At 27.7% G+C, this 15,060-nt stretch overlaps 1 protein-coding gene and 1 pseudogene across 1 annotated transcript; both read left to right on the top strand.

Annotated features, from left to right (window-relative positions):
- The window catches only part of LOC113386747, a 70,174-nt pseudogene extending 59,925 nt beyond the window's left edge, over positions 1–10,249 (top strand).
- Positions 10,250–13,055: 2,806 nt separating this feature from the next.
- On the top strand, positions 13,056–14,557 carry LOC113386748 (palmitoyl-protein thioesterase 1-like). Its single transcript, XM_026624506.1, has 5 exons — positions 13,056–13,134; positions 13,357–13,597; positions 13,695–13,853; positions 13,940–14,216; positions 14,350–14,557. The coding sequence occupies exons 1-5, from the start codon at positions 13,131–13,133 to the stop codon at positions 14,473–14,475; spliced, it is 807 nt and encodes a 268-aa protein (XP_026480291.1). The 5' UTR covers positions 13,056–13,130; the 3' UTR covers positions 14,476–14,557.
- Positions 14,558–15,060: the final 503 nt, after the last annotated feature.

Here is a 15,060-nt window from a genome sequence, read left to right on the forward strand (position 1 = left end):
AAAATACCCATGATCGTACATCAAATAGATAGCATTTTCTTACTTTTTAGTACAAGAAAACAGGATTAGATAGCGTTGTCAAAACAACAGCAGAATAGCCTCAATTTGCACGTAAGTGGTGTTCTTTTCCTTAAAGCCCATGTCTCGATTCCAAAGAGAGCACTTCTATGAATATTACTTATAATTTGCAGTTTATGTTTAACTATTATTCATGCACATTATAATTGTCATTGTACAACGTGTTTATATTTAATGATAAAATGTTTATCTATTTGCTGTGCGATCAGGCGTATTTTACATATAAACAAGCAAGGGTGAATGTTATGATAACATAATTCTAGATGATGCAATTATAAGTTGAGTAAAATACAGCAAATAGATAAACATTTTTACAGTTTCACTAACAAGAAACAAGCATAAGTTATTTTATGAGGCAGAATCGCCGCCTATATGTCGAAACATTTGAAAAAATAAATGTTCTCTAAAAAGTTTCTCTTTTTACTCTCTCTCTCTCTCTCTGTTCCTCTGTCTAACCATCACCATAACCTCAATTTCTTCAACTTTCATCTTATTTTATAATCTATTTCCTTTCCCCAGGACACGAAAAATGCACATTCCACCACGATTTGGAACTCGACCACAGGCCCCCCACAAGAGAGGCGCTCTTGCCAGAGATGGCTCGCAGTTACAGATTGCTTTTGGGCGGATTGGGCGAAGACCCCGACAGACAGGGGCTGCTGAAGACTCCAGAAAGGGCCGCCAAGGCCATGCTCTTCTTTACCAAGGGATATGACCAGAGCTTAGAAGGTAATAAAATATAATTGCCTTATTTGTTATTAAATTCAGATAGAGTTCATTATTTCGTTTCCTCGAGTCCAGAACGGCTGTACTGGTTTCAAAAATTTAGAAGTCTTTTGTTGAAAACTATTGTCATCTACACCTAATTGATCTATATTTCAAATACAAATAAATATCACTGCTGCTTGATACCAAGAAATTTCGGAGCAACCTTGATATAACATTTATGATGTAACTTATAAGTAAAATCATCAATCTTGTCTCTTCATGTGAAATCTATTTATCCTCTCGATGGGGTTGAATGAATCTCCTACCCTGCCCACTCTATCACGCGCCCCACACGCACCCATCTATCTTTTGTTCGTATTAATGGTGGCAATCTTTGAAGTGCGTAACCATGGCAACGGCACATATAGCAGTCACAGTACATACATACATCCATACATACATATACGAATGAAGTGAAATGGAAATTGTTCGCAAGTATTTTATTTTCGCAGATAAAATGTTTGAAATTTATTATGAGATATATATTATAAGATCAAAACGAAATCATGTTTTGATTCATATATATACTAGCAAACCCGACGAACTCCATTTCGCCACCAGATGGTTTCGTGAGAAAGATGAAGACATTTTTTGTTTGTTTATATTTGAAAAGGAAAAATTTGATTTCATTACACAACAGTAATGAATTTATTTTGATTACAAAAATGAAGTGTTTTTTAGTTGAACTTCTCTAAGTAAATGAAAGTGAATCCGCAAATTATCCGTTTCATTGAAGTGCTCTTTGGTAAACCACATTTTTTGTTTTTTGGTCTGACGTTAACACAAACAAAGCGGATGGTTTTCCAACTCGTGAACAGGCAACGTATAACTGCCCATTACTTACTTCATTTACTTAGAGAAGTGTAACTAAAAAACACTTCATTTTTGTAATCGAAATAAATTCATAACTGTTGTGCAATAAAATCAAATTTTTCCTTTTCAAATATAAAACAAACAAAAAATTTCTTGATCTTTCTCACGAAACCATCTGGTGGCGAAACGGAGTTTGTCGGGTTTGCTAGTACAAAAATAAAAATTATATATCCTCCAATTCGCAATAAAATACATCCCTCCTCATCCCCCTCGCCCTCGCCGCCCTTTGATTTCAGAATTAAATCATGCAATCCACTTCTCCATGTTAAAGTTCACGAGCGTAGGATGGATTGGGGTGCTGGGGGGGGCGCACATTTGAAATGAATTCCCGACAGCTTCTCGATAAGCCCCCCCCCATACGGTCTGTGTTTCCGGTAGAGCTAGTGCCCCCCATCCCCCAGTCCAGCACCACCGACTTTACTTAGCGAATAAAGTAGCCCCTATAACATAGTAAGTGGGGAATCACGTCGGACTATATATTATAGACTATAGGGCCACTTGTTGAGTGTTCTCTTAAGTGGCTGAGATGGGGATTTATAGTAAAAGAGCTAGGGGTAATAGAGCAATCTTATTCGAGACCTATTGAGTAAAAATGTATGGCGCATGTGAGCCATTTGATATTATTAAATTATATTTAGAAATGAAATTGCAATTAACTGTTGTAGACTCGATGATAATGTGAGTTTATTGATAACTCAATTACAACGAACTGATATGATATAAATTTTTGATATCAATTTATTAGCCCGACAATTGATTGATGACTAAAAACCGAGAGAGTAATTTTTGCGATCGTGAAAAGAATAATCTAGCTAAAGCTTGCTAGATGCGACATTCGCATCAGCGTAGCTCCAAGTGTGCTGTGTAGTTTAGTCATCACATTGGCGTCATTCAACTGACATTGTCAAGAACATTTTCATTCCGCCACAAACGTATTTAAAATCACTGCTTTAAATTCCGAGTCATTAAACTCTATTTTTTTCTCTTGGCTTTGCATTTTATTATTGACCATATTTAAACAAAAACTTGTTGTATCACATGAATTTGTTAAAAAAAATCAATATTGGAATTTCGCAATGTCACAGTGACGAGAAATTTGCAAATTTAACAAATGCAGAAACAGGTTCGCAAATTATATTTATATATATATATATATATATATATATATACTCGTATATATGCATTAATTTTTTTGTTCGACGTTGAGACATATCTTGAATAATGATTTCAGCCAATCGTCGAAATAAAAGAAACAAATATATAAAAATATTTACTTATAATATACGTTTTGACACGAATTGTGTGTCATCATTCAGCAATTTTTGTTTAAAATGTTTACTAAGTTTAAAAAATAAATTTAATTTTATATTTAAAATAATTAAAAGATATACATACCACACCAGGAAAAAACATTTTTGAATAAATACATATAAAAGCACCAATCATACATTACGTATAAAATAAATATAGAAGATAAACAATATTAAGTGAACATGTTTTGTTTTTAACTTCCCGTAGGGCAAGTTATAGTAATCGCAAAAAAATCGAAAATGAAAATTTTTATATATCTTTACGTTTCAGAGGTTTCTGAATATTTTGGCATACCTTAGAAAAAATGGATGTATGTGTGTGTGTGTGTGTATGTGTGTGTATGTGTGTGTGTGTGTGTGTGTATGTGTGTGTATGTGTGTGTATGTATGTACGTGTGTGTATGTATGTGCGGATACAAATTTTCGTCGACGATTTCGGGAACACGGATCAACCGATTTGAATAATTCAAAAACATTCAATTCGTATTGATAAGGAGACGTGCTGATTAGTTTTTGGCGGAGGCAGGTCTAGCCGTTCCGAAGATACGGGGCAAAAAGTGCCGAAAACGGTAACTCAGTTTTTAAGAGAACGGAGCGTCCGATTTAAATAATTCAAGAAACATTTCACTTGTATTGACAAGATGAAGAATCGATAAAATTTTCATAAAGGTAGGTCTAGCGGTTTCGGAGATATGGAGGAAAAAGTAAAAAAAATAGCCATTTGGCGGTCAAAAATGATCATTAGACATATGCACATCAAATTATCAGATATTTTATAGAGATTTTAACAATAAGTATACATTTTGTTAACATTCCCATGGGTTCCGTACCAATGCTTATGCGTTAGACAGCGACGCGGCGCTTACGCGCTTTATATTTTGTCCCTATGCAGTTAAATCAGTACGATTGCTTTGAAAAAAAAGTTCAGATCTTCCACAATATGTCAAAATAAAGAAAAAAAAATTTTTTTTTCAAAAAAAAAAAAAATTAAAAATTTTTTTTTTTTTAAATATTTTTTTTTCAAAAAAAAGTAATTTTTTGTCCATATATATAGTTTCTCAAAAATCTTATTTTTTCAAAGTACATTTTTTTTCAAAAATGTTAATCGTTTTTAAAAAATTAATAATTTTTGGTACGGGAAGTTTCAGCAATTTGCCTTAAGGCACGATGCCTTAATTGCCTTAATTGCCTTAAGACAGAATTCCACTTACAGCTAGTTAATTTTAAAACTGAAAATTTTTATAATGTAAGTTATGAGCAAATAGAACGCAACGAAAAGTCACGTGACACACAAGGAGTGTTTGGAGAGGGTTTTCAGGGATAATTAAACAGTAGGGACACAATTTTGAAAAATAAAATATAAAATCAAATAGACTATGAAACAAAATAGTCAAAAATTTGGAAAATTATTTTTGAAAAAAATAATATAATAAGAGTCATGTACTAGAAGAGCAGAATTAACGCAAAGAGTGTTTAAAAAAATATATACAGACTCAGCGAATTTTTTGGGGTCAACATTCTTTTCCTTATGGAAAATAATAGGATTTTTGGTATTGAAAGTATGGTTTAAACTATTGACATGTTCCAAAACATTGTCTTAAACTGGTTTTTATTTTTTAAATCGCAAATGTATTGGTTCATTTTCTTGTAAATATAATGCGATATATATATATATATATATATATATATATTTTAAAAATTTTGGCATATTTATGGATTTATTACAAATTGTATTTTATTTTTTACAGAAGTCCTAAACGACGCAATCTTCGACGAAGACCACGACGAGATGGTCGTAGTCAAAGACATCGAAATGTTCTCGATGTGTGAGCACCACTTGGTGCCCTTTTACGGAAAGTCTCTATAGGCTACCTGCCCTGCAAGAAAATTCTGGGACTTAGCAAATTGGCACGGTAAGATAATTAAAAAATAAAAAAAAATAATGTTGCAATTTTTGGTGAACAAGAAGCACATGTGGCTATTGTTAAGATTATTGAGTTGCTTTGCAGATTATTTTAGGCTTCAAGGAATTACAACACATGCACTATTGCTTGGATTTAGTTTTTGCGAATTTTGCACACTTTTTGCACTTTTTGCAATTTGCTTTTTGTGTCACTTCTTGTTCCGACGAGCAATTTAAACACAATTTTTGTCTACATGACTGTAAAAAGAATCATAATTTGAAAATGATGATTTATGTTTAATAATAATTTTTTGTCAGCATATGATTATATAATATTTCGTAAGTAAGTAAATAGTTTAAAGAAAGTTTGCTCAAATCCTTTTAATTTTGTTCAAACCTATACAGATTTTTCCTGAATTCTTTAAATTTCGTAAAATGTTTTGATATCTCTAAATTTCTCTATGAATTTTTTAACGTTTGTCAAACATATCTTCTTATTTTGTCTTTTAATTACTTTTATTCAAAATCTTTCTTCAAAAAATATTTTTGTCAAAGTCTCTAAATGTTTGTCCAGACGTTCTTAATTTCATTTGCTTTAAATGCTTAATATTTTGTAATTTTTTTTTAAATTTTGTCCACGTTTTTAAATTGTTATCTTCATTCTCTAAAGTTTGTTCACAATTTCTAAATTTTATCTTAATTCTTCAAATTTAGTTCAAAATTTTGAGTTTAATTTAATTTTATTAATTAAATTATTAAATGTCAAAGTTTTTTTTCTCAAATTATTATTTAAATTAGAGTTGATTATATAAATTTTGTCTAATATTTTTAATTTTGTCTAAAATCTTTAAATTTTGTCCAAGTTTTTTAAATTTTGTCCAGCATTTTTATTTTCATCAGAATTGTTCAAATTTTATATAGTTTCTCTGGATTTTTTTAATTTTTTCCCAGATCTTGAAAACTCCATTAAGCTTTTCTAAATGTTGTCCAAAATTCTCAAGTTTTGTTTAAATTCTTCAAATTTGGCCTCGAAAACTATAAATTTTGCCCAAATTTTTTATATTTTATTTCAGTTTTTTAAATTTTAAACTTCTCTCCAATTTTTGAAAATTCTTCATTGTCTATAATTCGCAATTGAAAAATACATGAAACTCTTTTTACTTCAAAATACTATTTATTTCTATCAAGGGTTGTCCACCCCTATTTTTATAAATTTTGGAATCAATTTTCTTTTAGTTTCAGTTTTATTTTTAATTTATTTAACATAATTCTTGTTAAGATTTTTTTGAGTATATGAAAATGGATAAATGTTACTTTAAAAAAGAATTTATTTTTATTAAGGGTTGTTCAATCCTAACACATTTTTTCAATTTTGGGGTCAACAATTGACAAAATACGTACTTCTCTTACTTCAAAATACTATTTATTTTTATTAGGGCTTATCCATTATTTATTTTTATTAGGGCTTATCCATCATCCCTAATATTTTTTGTAATTTTTTTGATCAATTTTATTTATTTTACTTTTCTATGATTAGAATTCTCTTTACTTCAAAAAACTATTTATTTTTATCAATGGTTGACCACCCCTATTTTTATAAATTTTGGGATCAATTTTCTTTCAGTTTTAATTTTATTTAACATGATTTTAGTTAAGATTTTTTTGAGTTTATGAAAATGGTTAAATGTTACTTTAAAAAAAAAATTATTTTCATTAAGGGTTGTTCAACTTGTTGTTTTAAATGTTTTCCAAAATTCTTGAGTTTTGTTTAAATCTTCAAATTTAGCCTCGAAGGTTATAAATTTTGTCCAAATTTTTTATATATTATATCAGTTCTTTAAAATTCACACTTTTTACCAATTCTTGAAAATTCTTCTAAGGATATTAAAATATTGTCCAAAATTCTGCAAATTTGGTCCAAAACTTTAAATTTTGACCAAATTCTTCAAATGCTAGTAGAACTCTAAATTTTGTAGAAGTTTTTTAAACTTCTTACCAATTGTTTAAAATTCTTCTAATTTTTATTAATGCTGTCCAATTTAAATATTGTTTTTTGAATTTTGACCAAATTCTCTAAAAAATTTAAAAATTCCTAAATTTTTTACTAAATTATTATTCAAATGTATGTCTTATTATCATAAAAAAATTGGGGTGATTTTCTATAAATTTGCATCGTCCCAGGGGTGTATTCAGTTGATGTTTTCAATACCTTACCTCACCAGCACCACAGCACAATTGCTAATAAGGATTTATGGATTCTAACAACCACCACAACCACCATGGTGTCCTTATGTTGAGTTGCTTGTTATTGTCGTATTGTCTATATAGTATCCTTAGTCATTTGAATTTTATGATGTACATATAGTGTTAACACCCTCTTCAGGATCGTTGAGATCTTCTCGAGGCGGCTGCAGGTGCAGGAGAGGCTCACCAAGCAGATCGCGCTGGCGGTTACGCAGGCGGTGCAGCCTGCAGGAGTGGCGGTCGTCGTCGAAGGAGTGTGAGTAGGAAAAATAAATATATATATATACATACTTATATATATATACATACTTATATATATATATAAATATAAATATATATATATATATATATAATATATACTAGCTGACCCGGCAAACGTTGTTTTGCTAAGTAAAGTATATTCTAAACAATTTCTAGAGAATCAAAAATATTAATACTTTATGTGTATAAGGATGTGTTGTTTGAATGCTATATACATTGAGGTATTATAAAAACAAATAAACCCCATTAGTTTGTCTATATTTTGTCAATACAATCAAACTGGAAGTTTTATACACTTTCTATAGAAAACATGGTATAATCCATTCAATCCAAGTATTTTTTGGTCTTTCGACTTATTGATTACGTTTCAAGTTTTTCAGATTCTTTTTGGATTCGGGATTTTGTATTTAATTGTAAATAATACTACTGAGCTTATACAAAATTCTCAAATTTCTGCGAGGAGAGGTATATAATGAATTAAGTATTTCTTCTTTAACCTGCCTTTTGAAAAGTTTCAAGTAATATTCGATGAAAGTAAATTTATTAAAAAGTATATATGTAGAGCAGGGCGAGGCACAAAGGTCCAATTTAACTTTTAGCAGATATAAACTATATTGTGAAAACCATAACAATTATATCACAACAAATAACACATTTCAAACTTATAATTATCTAACTACGTTCAGTAAAACTGCCTTCTACTTCATCATTGTAGAAATGTGCTTTTTTGATGTCTTTCAAAAATTTGTTATTTAGACCTTTTTACGGCAATAATGATGTAAACATTACATTTTTCTTGTATATTATATTCTAATGTTATCTAAGCTCATAATTGCAGCTAAATTCAAAATTCAAATGAATTGACATTTCTAACAGACGACAGTTCAATTGTTTTCAATGCCAAATAATGATAAGTGTTTTTTGCAATTTTTACCATTTATTTCAACAATATTACTAAATTTTTATAATCATTTAAATCCTAAATATTCTCTTTAACAAATTTAAAAAAAAAATATCAAAATCCGAAAAATCGTTTAGAAGGAGTATCCTTTCGTACATCATAGATAAAATTCTTCTGTACAGATATAAGTCGAGTTACTATTCCTGAACGGTTATTCGGATTTTGATAAATCTTTTTGGAGTTTGTCAAAGGAAATTTTCAAGATTTAATGAACGATAAAACAATAGTAATTCTGTAGACTCAATTTGGGGTTTGGTTTGCTCGTCAGTAGAGTCCTTTTTTGTTCTCAGTTCGATATTCAATTTGCTCGTCAGTAGAGTTCTTCTTTGCTCAATTCGAAGTACAATTTGCTCGTCAGTAGAGTTCCTTTCTTTGTACTCAATTTGAGATTCAGTTTGCTCGTAAGTAGAGTCCTATTTTTGTTTTTGTATCCAGATTTAGTTCGTCATTTCAGCTTTTATTTTCATGTTGACTTTTAGTTTGCTTACCAGTAGAGTTCTTTTTCTATTTTATATTGATATTCATGAGCAAGGTCATCTTTTTCTTTTTATAAATGATAGTCAGTACGGTTGTATGATTTGGTGCTCCTCCTAAACGGTTATTCGGATTTTGATAAATCTTTTTGGAGTTTGTCAAAGGAAATAATAAATGTCAAAAAATACAAAAAAAACACTCATCATTGTAAAATAATTGAACTGTTATCTGCTAGAAATGTCAATTCACTTGAAATTTGAATTTAGCTGAAATTATGAGACTAGATAATATTAGAATATAATATACAAGAAAAATGTAATGTCTACATTATTATTGCTGAAAAGCAGCTGAGATGTGCCAGAATTTAAAATAATATAAGATACATTCAACAGTATATGTTTGGCAGATGAAATTATATAATTCTGTTTAATAAATAACTCAACAAGTCCAAAATTGCGTAAACATTATTTTTTTAAACTTATGCATGTCGCATTCTGGTTGATTTTATTATTTAGAAGTTTGGCAGATGATTTTTTTTTTAATTAATTTGAAAATTTGCTTTATTTGACTTGTATGTACATTGATTTCTACATAAAGATACAAATTGTATACACCTATTCTGGGAATATCATTATACTATCATAATATAATATTGTTTGCATATATATATATTTGTTTCAATTAGCTTATATAAGTATGAAAAGAGCTATTAAAAACATACTGCCATATTATTTGGCAGATGAAATTATATAATTCAGTCTAATAAATAACGTAACAAGTTTAAAGTTGCCATATTTAGTTAGTTGATCTTAGATTGAATAGTGCACATGTGTACCAGATTTTACAAATTAATTCACCTAAGTTTTGAACATAAAGAATAATCTTTATTAAATTATTAGTAAGAAAAATGTACTTTAGAAACTATAATTGCCAAAAAGCAAATAATATATCGTACGAGATTATAAAAATTATAGACTAAATAATTAAAGCAATTACGTTGTGTGGTAAAATCAAGTTTAAACGCAGATACTGTATTATTTTATCTGAATTTCTTATAAATTTATGCTAAGACCATAAATGAATCACAAGTCCAGGACATCAAATAGGAACTAAAAAGTATAGGATAGGATATTAAAAAATTTGGAATTTTGAATTGTAGACGTGGGTACAGGATGTCTGTCGGGTCATCTAGTATATATATTTATTTATCCCAATGAGTCTATTATATATCCATTATTCTTTACCCAGGCATATGTGCATGGTGATGAGGGGTGTCCAGAAAATCAACAGCCAAACCGTAACATCAACAATGTTGGGAGTCTTCAGAGACGATCCAAAACCCGAGAGGAATTTTTGAATCTCGTACATTCCAAGTAATTATAGTTTTACAAGAAAAAAATATCAGAGCATGAGACAGAATGAAATTTATAGTATTCGATGCAAACTTGTGTTCTAAATGAATGAATTTTGCAGTTAGAATGTAAGTAAGCAGTTCAAGTCTTGGAAGATGTTGAAGTCCGAGTTGTCTTTTTATTAATATTTATACTAAAACGTGGTAACAATTTTATTCATGAGGTAAAGATGATAGTAATATATATATATATATATATATATATATATATATATATATATATAAATCTCGTGTCACGATGTTGGTTCGCGATGGACGCCCGAACTACTGAACCGATTTTGAATTTTATTGGCTCATCGTGTGCATATATATCCAACTTAGGTTATAGGAAATTTTGAAAAGTAAATTTGAAATATAAATATATAATTTTTATAAATTTCTAAAAATTTTGACAGAAAATGACCAAAAAAAAACAAAACACTATAATGACAAATGTCAAAATTTAAGGAAATTTCGATATATAATTTTTGAAAAAAAAATTTGGCATTTCAAAAAATAAAATTCAAAAGCATGTACATATATAGAAATATCCAACATTTAAATCCAAATTTGATGAAATGCTATATTCAAAATCACTGTTTATAGTTTTAAATCTAATTAAAAATCAGTGCTTAAAAATTTGAATAAATGTTGACATGTAAAAAAATTAAATGTCATTTGTCAGTATTTATGAAAATAATTATATAAATAAATTTACGATTTAGATTTAATTGATTAGTTTACCAAATTATTTCGGAAACCAAAACTTGATCAAAACATTATAGATCAGAGATCACAATAAAAAAGCGGCATATTGAATTTAAAATTAATCATAAACAAAATTTTGACATTTCAGAAAAAAATGTTTAACGACTTACTTCAATGAGAAGCAAATAAATTAATTATTCCAAGTTATGTTATAGGCAATATTGCCAAGCAAATTATAGATACAAAACATTATTGCAAAATAAATATTATCATATTATATTAATTTCGGACCAAGAAGGAAATATTTTGACATTTATAAATTTAGTGCATATTGGATATATGAAATTGACATTCACTATTTTTCAATTAAATGCAAATGTAAAAAAACAAATATTTATATAAAAAATTGTATATTTAGATAAAGATACTGCGTTGATTTAGACTAAAATTTTAATTATTCTTTAATTAAAAAAAATTGACATAAACAAAATTAAAATAAACAAAATACAATGATGCGAGTGAATTAATTTTGAAGTATGAAATGTCAAATATTTTTGAAAATTATAACAAGTTTTCAACTATTTGTCAAAGAATCAGAGTCCAATTCATTAAATATTTGATTTTTGGCACTTTTATTAATTTTTTATCAATTTAGGCATATTTTTTATGGCAAAACAACGTTTGCCGGGTTAGCTAGTATATATATATATATATATATATATATATATAAATATACTGTACATTATAAATTTGTGTCCTTTATTCTTATGAATAAAATTGTTCCACAAAACAAACATACACATGATGGGAACAAAAGTAGATATTTAAAATTTAAAACAAATTCTTTATGACAAAAAATCATTAGGATTTAGTTTAGAATTTAAGTAAATTAATTTATTTTTCTTGATTTTATACTAAAATAAAGTTTAACTAGTACTTAATTTTAACAAGACACATGGAAGAAATTTAGGTTAATGGGTATGTTGCAATTTTAATAAAAAAAATACTTATATGTATGTATTAGGGTGATCTTTAATATGTAAATTTTATATATTTTTATATATTTTCGAATTTCTTTGCTCCCAAGGGCTCAAATGCTTCCAAATAATAAAAAAAATCCTGTAAATGTTTCAGCTCTTAATATTAACATTTAAATAGTCCGCAATTCAATTAAAAGTTTCGTATATTCATTATTAACATTGCGGACTATCTAAATGTAAATATTCAAAGCTAAATTTTTAGAGGATTTTTTTGTATTAATTTGTAAGTGTTTAAGCCTTTGGGAGCAAAAAAAATTGATAATGTCTATATTAAGGACCACCCTAATGTTTATTTAAATTAGCTTTCTAAAATATATATATACAAATGATTGTTGTTAATAAAAATGTTATTGTCTGTGCAATAAATGAAAAAATATATATTTTAATGTTAAGATAATATTAAAGTTTTGATGATAAATTTATCTGTGTTATACTATGGAAATGTAACAATCAATAATTTATAAGATTCATATATATATATATATATATATATATATATATATATAATTAGCACATAAGAATTTATTTATATTTATTTTCAAATTAATAATGTGTTCTTCTATCATGTGATTCCTTCATAATTTCTATCTTCTTGCCTTACGAATTAATTATTTAAATTAATCAAATTAGAGATTCAAATAAGTTCTTGACAATCTGTAACTTAATAATACAATAATTGTTAATATATAATATACAATAATTGTTACTCAATATATATTTATATATATAACTGACCAATAATTGTTGAAACGGTTATGAGATACTAAATAATGTTCCAAATAAAATTGTTATTAAAGTTGAGGGATGAAACTTTTAATTATAATATGATATATATATATGTATATATATATATATATATATATATATATATATATGTATGTTGTTTATCAATTTATGTATTTCATTTATCATCTTTTGAATTTGAATTTCGCGCCAAAGGTTAAATGTAAAAGTTCACGTCGATCAGCCATTGACAGTGAATAAAACATTTCTGCAAAAATATTATTTGTGCAAAAATGAAGTCATTATTAGTGTTATTATAATTGTGAAAGCTTGTGCGGCAAATAATGTGTTAATTACAACTAATTCTGAAATAAAACCAATTGTTATTTGGCATGGAATGGGTAAGATTATAAATATTTTTTTTTTAGGTTATGTTGTAAAATTTGTTTAAAACTGAATGTATTTTATATTTTGTACTAAAAGAATGTTATAAGTAGTTTTAGTTAATGTCTATTATTAGTATGATACTGTATATATTTATATTATTTGAGTTTAGATGAGGGCAAGTGAAATGAAGTTGTGATATTGGTTTTTAATGTATATATATTATCTTTTTCCTCTAGGGGATAGTTGTTGTTTCCCCTTCAGCATAGGAGGTTTTTCAAAACGACTCCAAGAGAAACTCTTGCCCGGTGTTTACATTCATTCGATAAGAATAGGAAATAATGAATTCGAAGATGTTGAAAATGGTTTCTTTATGTCTCCGAACAAGCAAGTCAGATTGGCATGCGAAGCTATACAGAATGATCCACGACTACAAGATGGTTATAACGCTCTAGGCTTCTCTCAGGGGGGACAATTTTTGTAAGTAAATGGTAAATAACCTAAATATTAATTTTGTTACTTGAAGATTACTTAAAAGAAAAAGTTATTGATAGTACAATGTTATTTATTTGTTCAGGCGAGCCTTAGCTCAAAGATGCAACGGACCACAAATGTACAATCTTATAACTTTGGGCGCTCAACATCAAGGTGTCTTTGGAGCACCCTTTTGTCCGGCAGTTCATCATAGCAGTTGCGAGTATTTTAGAAAATTGTTGACTCAAACTGCTTATATACGGTATATATTAAATACATATACATATATATATATATATATATATATATATATATATATATATATATATATATATATATATTTCCCAGGTGGGTCCAAAAGTCTTTAACCCAAGCAACCTATTGGCATGATCCTCTAAATGAAGACAAATATAAAAACAGCAGTATATTCTTAGCCGATATTAACAATGAACGCGACTACAATGTTGATTACGTAACAAAATTGTCCTCGTTGAATAAATTTGTCATGGTTAAATTCAATTTTGACACGATGGTGCAACCGATTGCTTCGGAATGGTTTGGGTTCTATAAGAGTGGACAGGATGTTGAGATTGAGGACTTGCATAATAGTAATATTTATTTAGAGGTAACAGAAATAGTCATAGAAACTAGATGAAAATTATATATATATATATATTATATATATATATATATATAATATTTATTTATTTTATCTTTCCAATTCTAATACTAACCTATGTTTACATCTACTATTTTAGGACAAGTTGGGATTAAAACAAATGGATGAGGATGGCAAATTGTACTTTTTGGATGTGAACGGAGATCATTTGAGATTTACTGAGGAATGGTTTATTGAAAATATCATTCCATTCTTAAAGGAATAGTTTATGTAATTATACATATAATTTTTGGACTGAATATTTTCAGAGCATCAAATTTTGTGATCAATTTTTTTCTTAGGATATAAGGTGTAAGATGTTTTTATTTATTTATACATACATATATATATATATATATATATATATATTGTGAATATTTAGGATAAAATACAAATGTATGAGTGAATTATATTAATATATATTATAATGGTTAAAAGGAGTGTATGGTGTTATATTTTGTTTTCAGTTGTGTTGTGTTTTTTATGTCAATATGGCATTAATTGTTTTGAGAAAGATTTTTATATCTCTTGTTGAAAGTCCCAAATTACTATTTTTTTGGTATTAACTTTTAATAATTATTGTTTCTCCAACAAATATAATTGATAAATTTTCTATTTTCTTTTTGAAGTTCTATTTTTATTATTAAATTCATTGATAATTTTATGAAATTCAATACCTCAACTGTTATTTATCAATTAAATTGCATCTGTTTATCTTTGACTAGTATACGCCCACTTTTTAAAGCAGTTGTGGACCACACATATTTTTTTGAGTACTTACTAAATTTATAATATATATATATATATATAT

Source organism: Ctenocephalides felis, unplaced genomic scaffold, assembly GCF_003426905.1.
Source record: "Ctenocephalides felis isolate EL2017-DRISC unplaced genomic scaffold, ASM342690v1 CF-g0.4_SCAFFOLD_03571, whole genome shotgun sequence".
Taxonomy (NCBI): domain Eukaryota; kingdom Metazoa; phylum Arthropoda; class Insecta; order Siphonaptera; family Pulicidae; genus Ctenocephalides; species Ctenocephalides felis.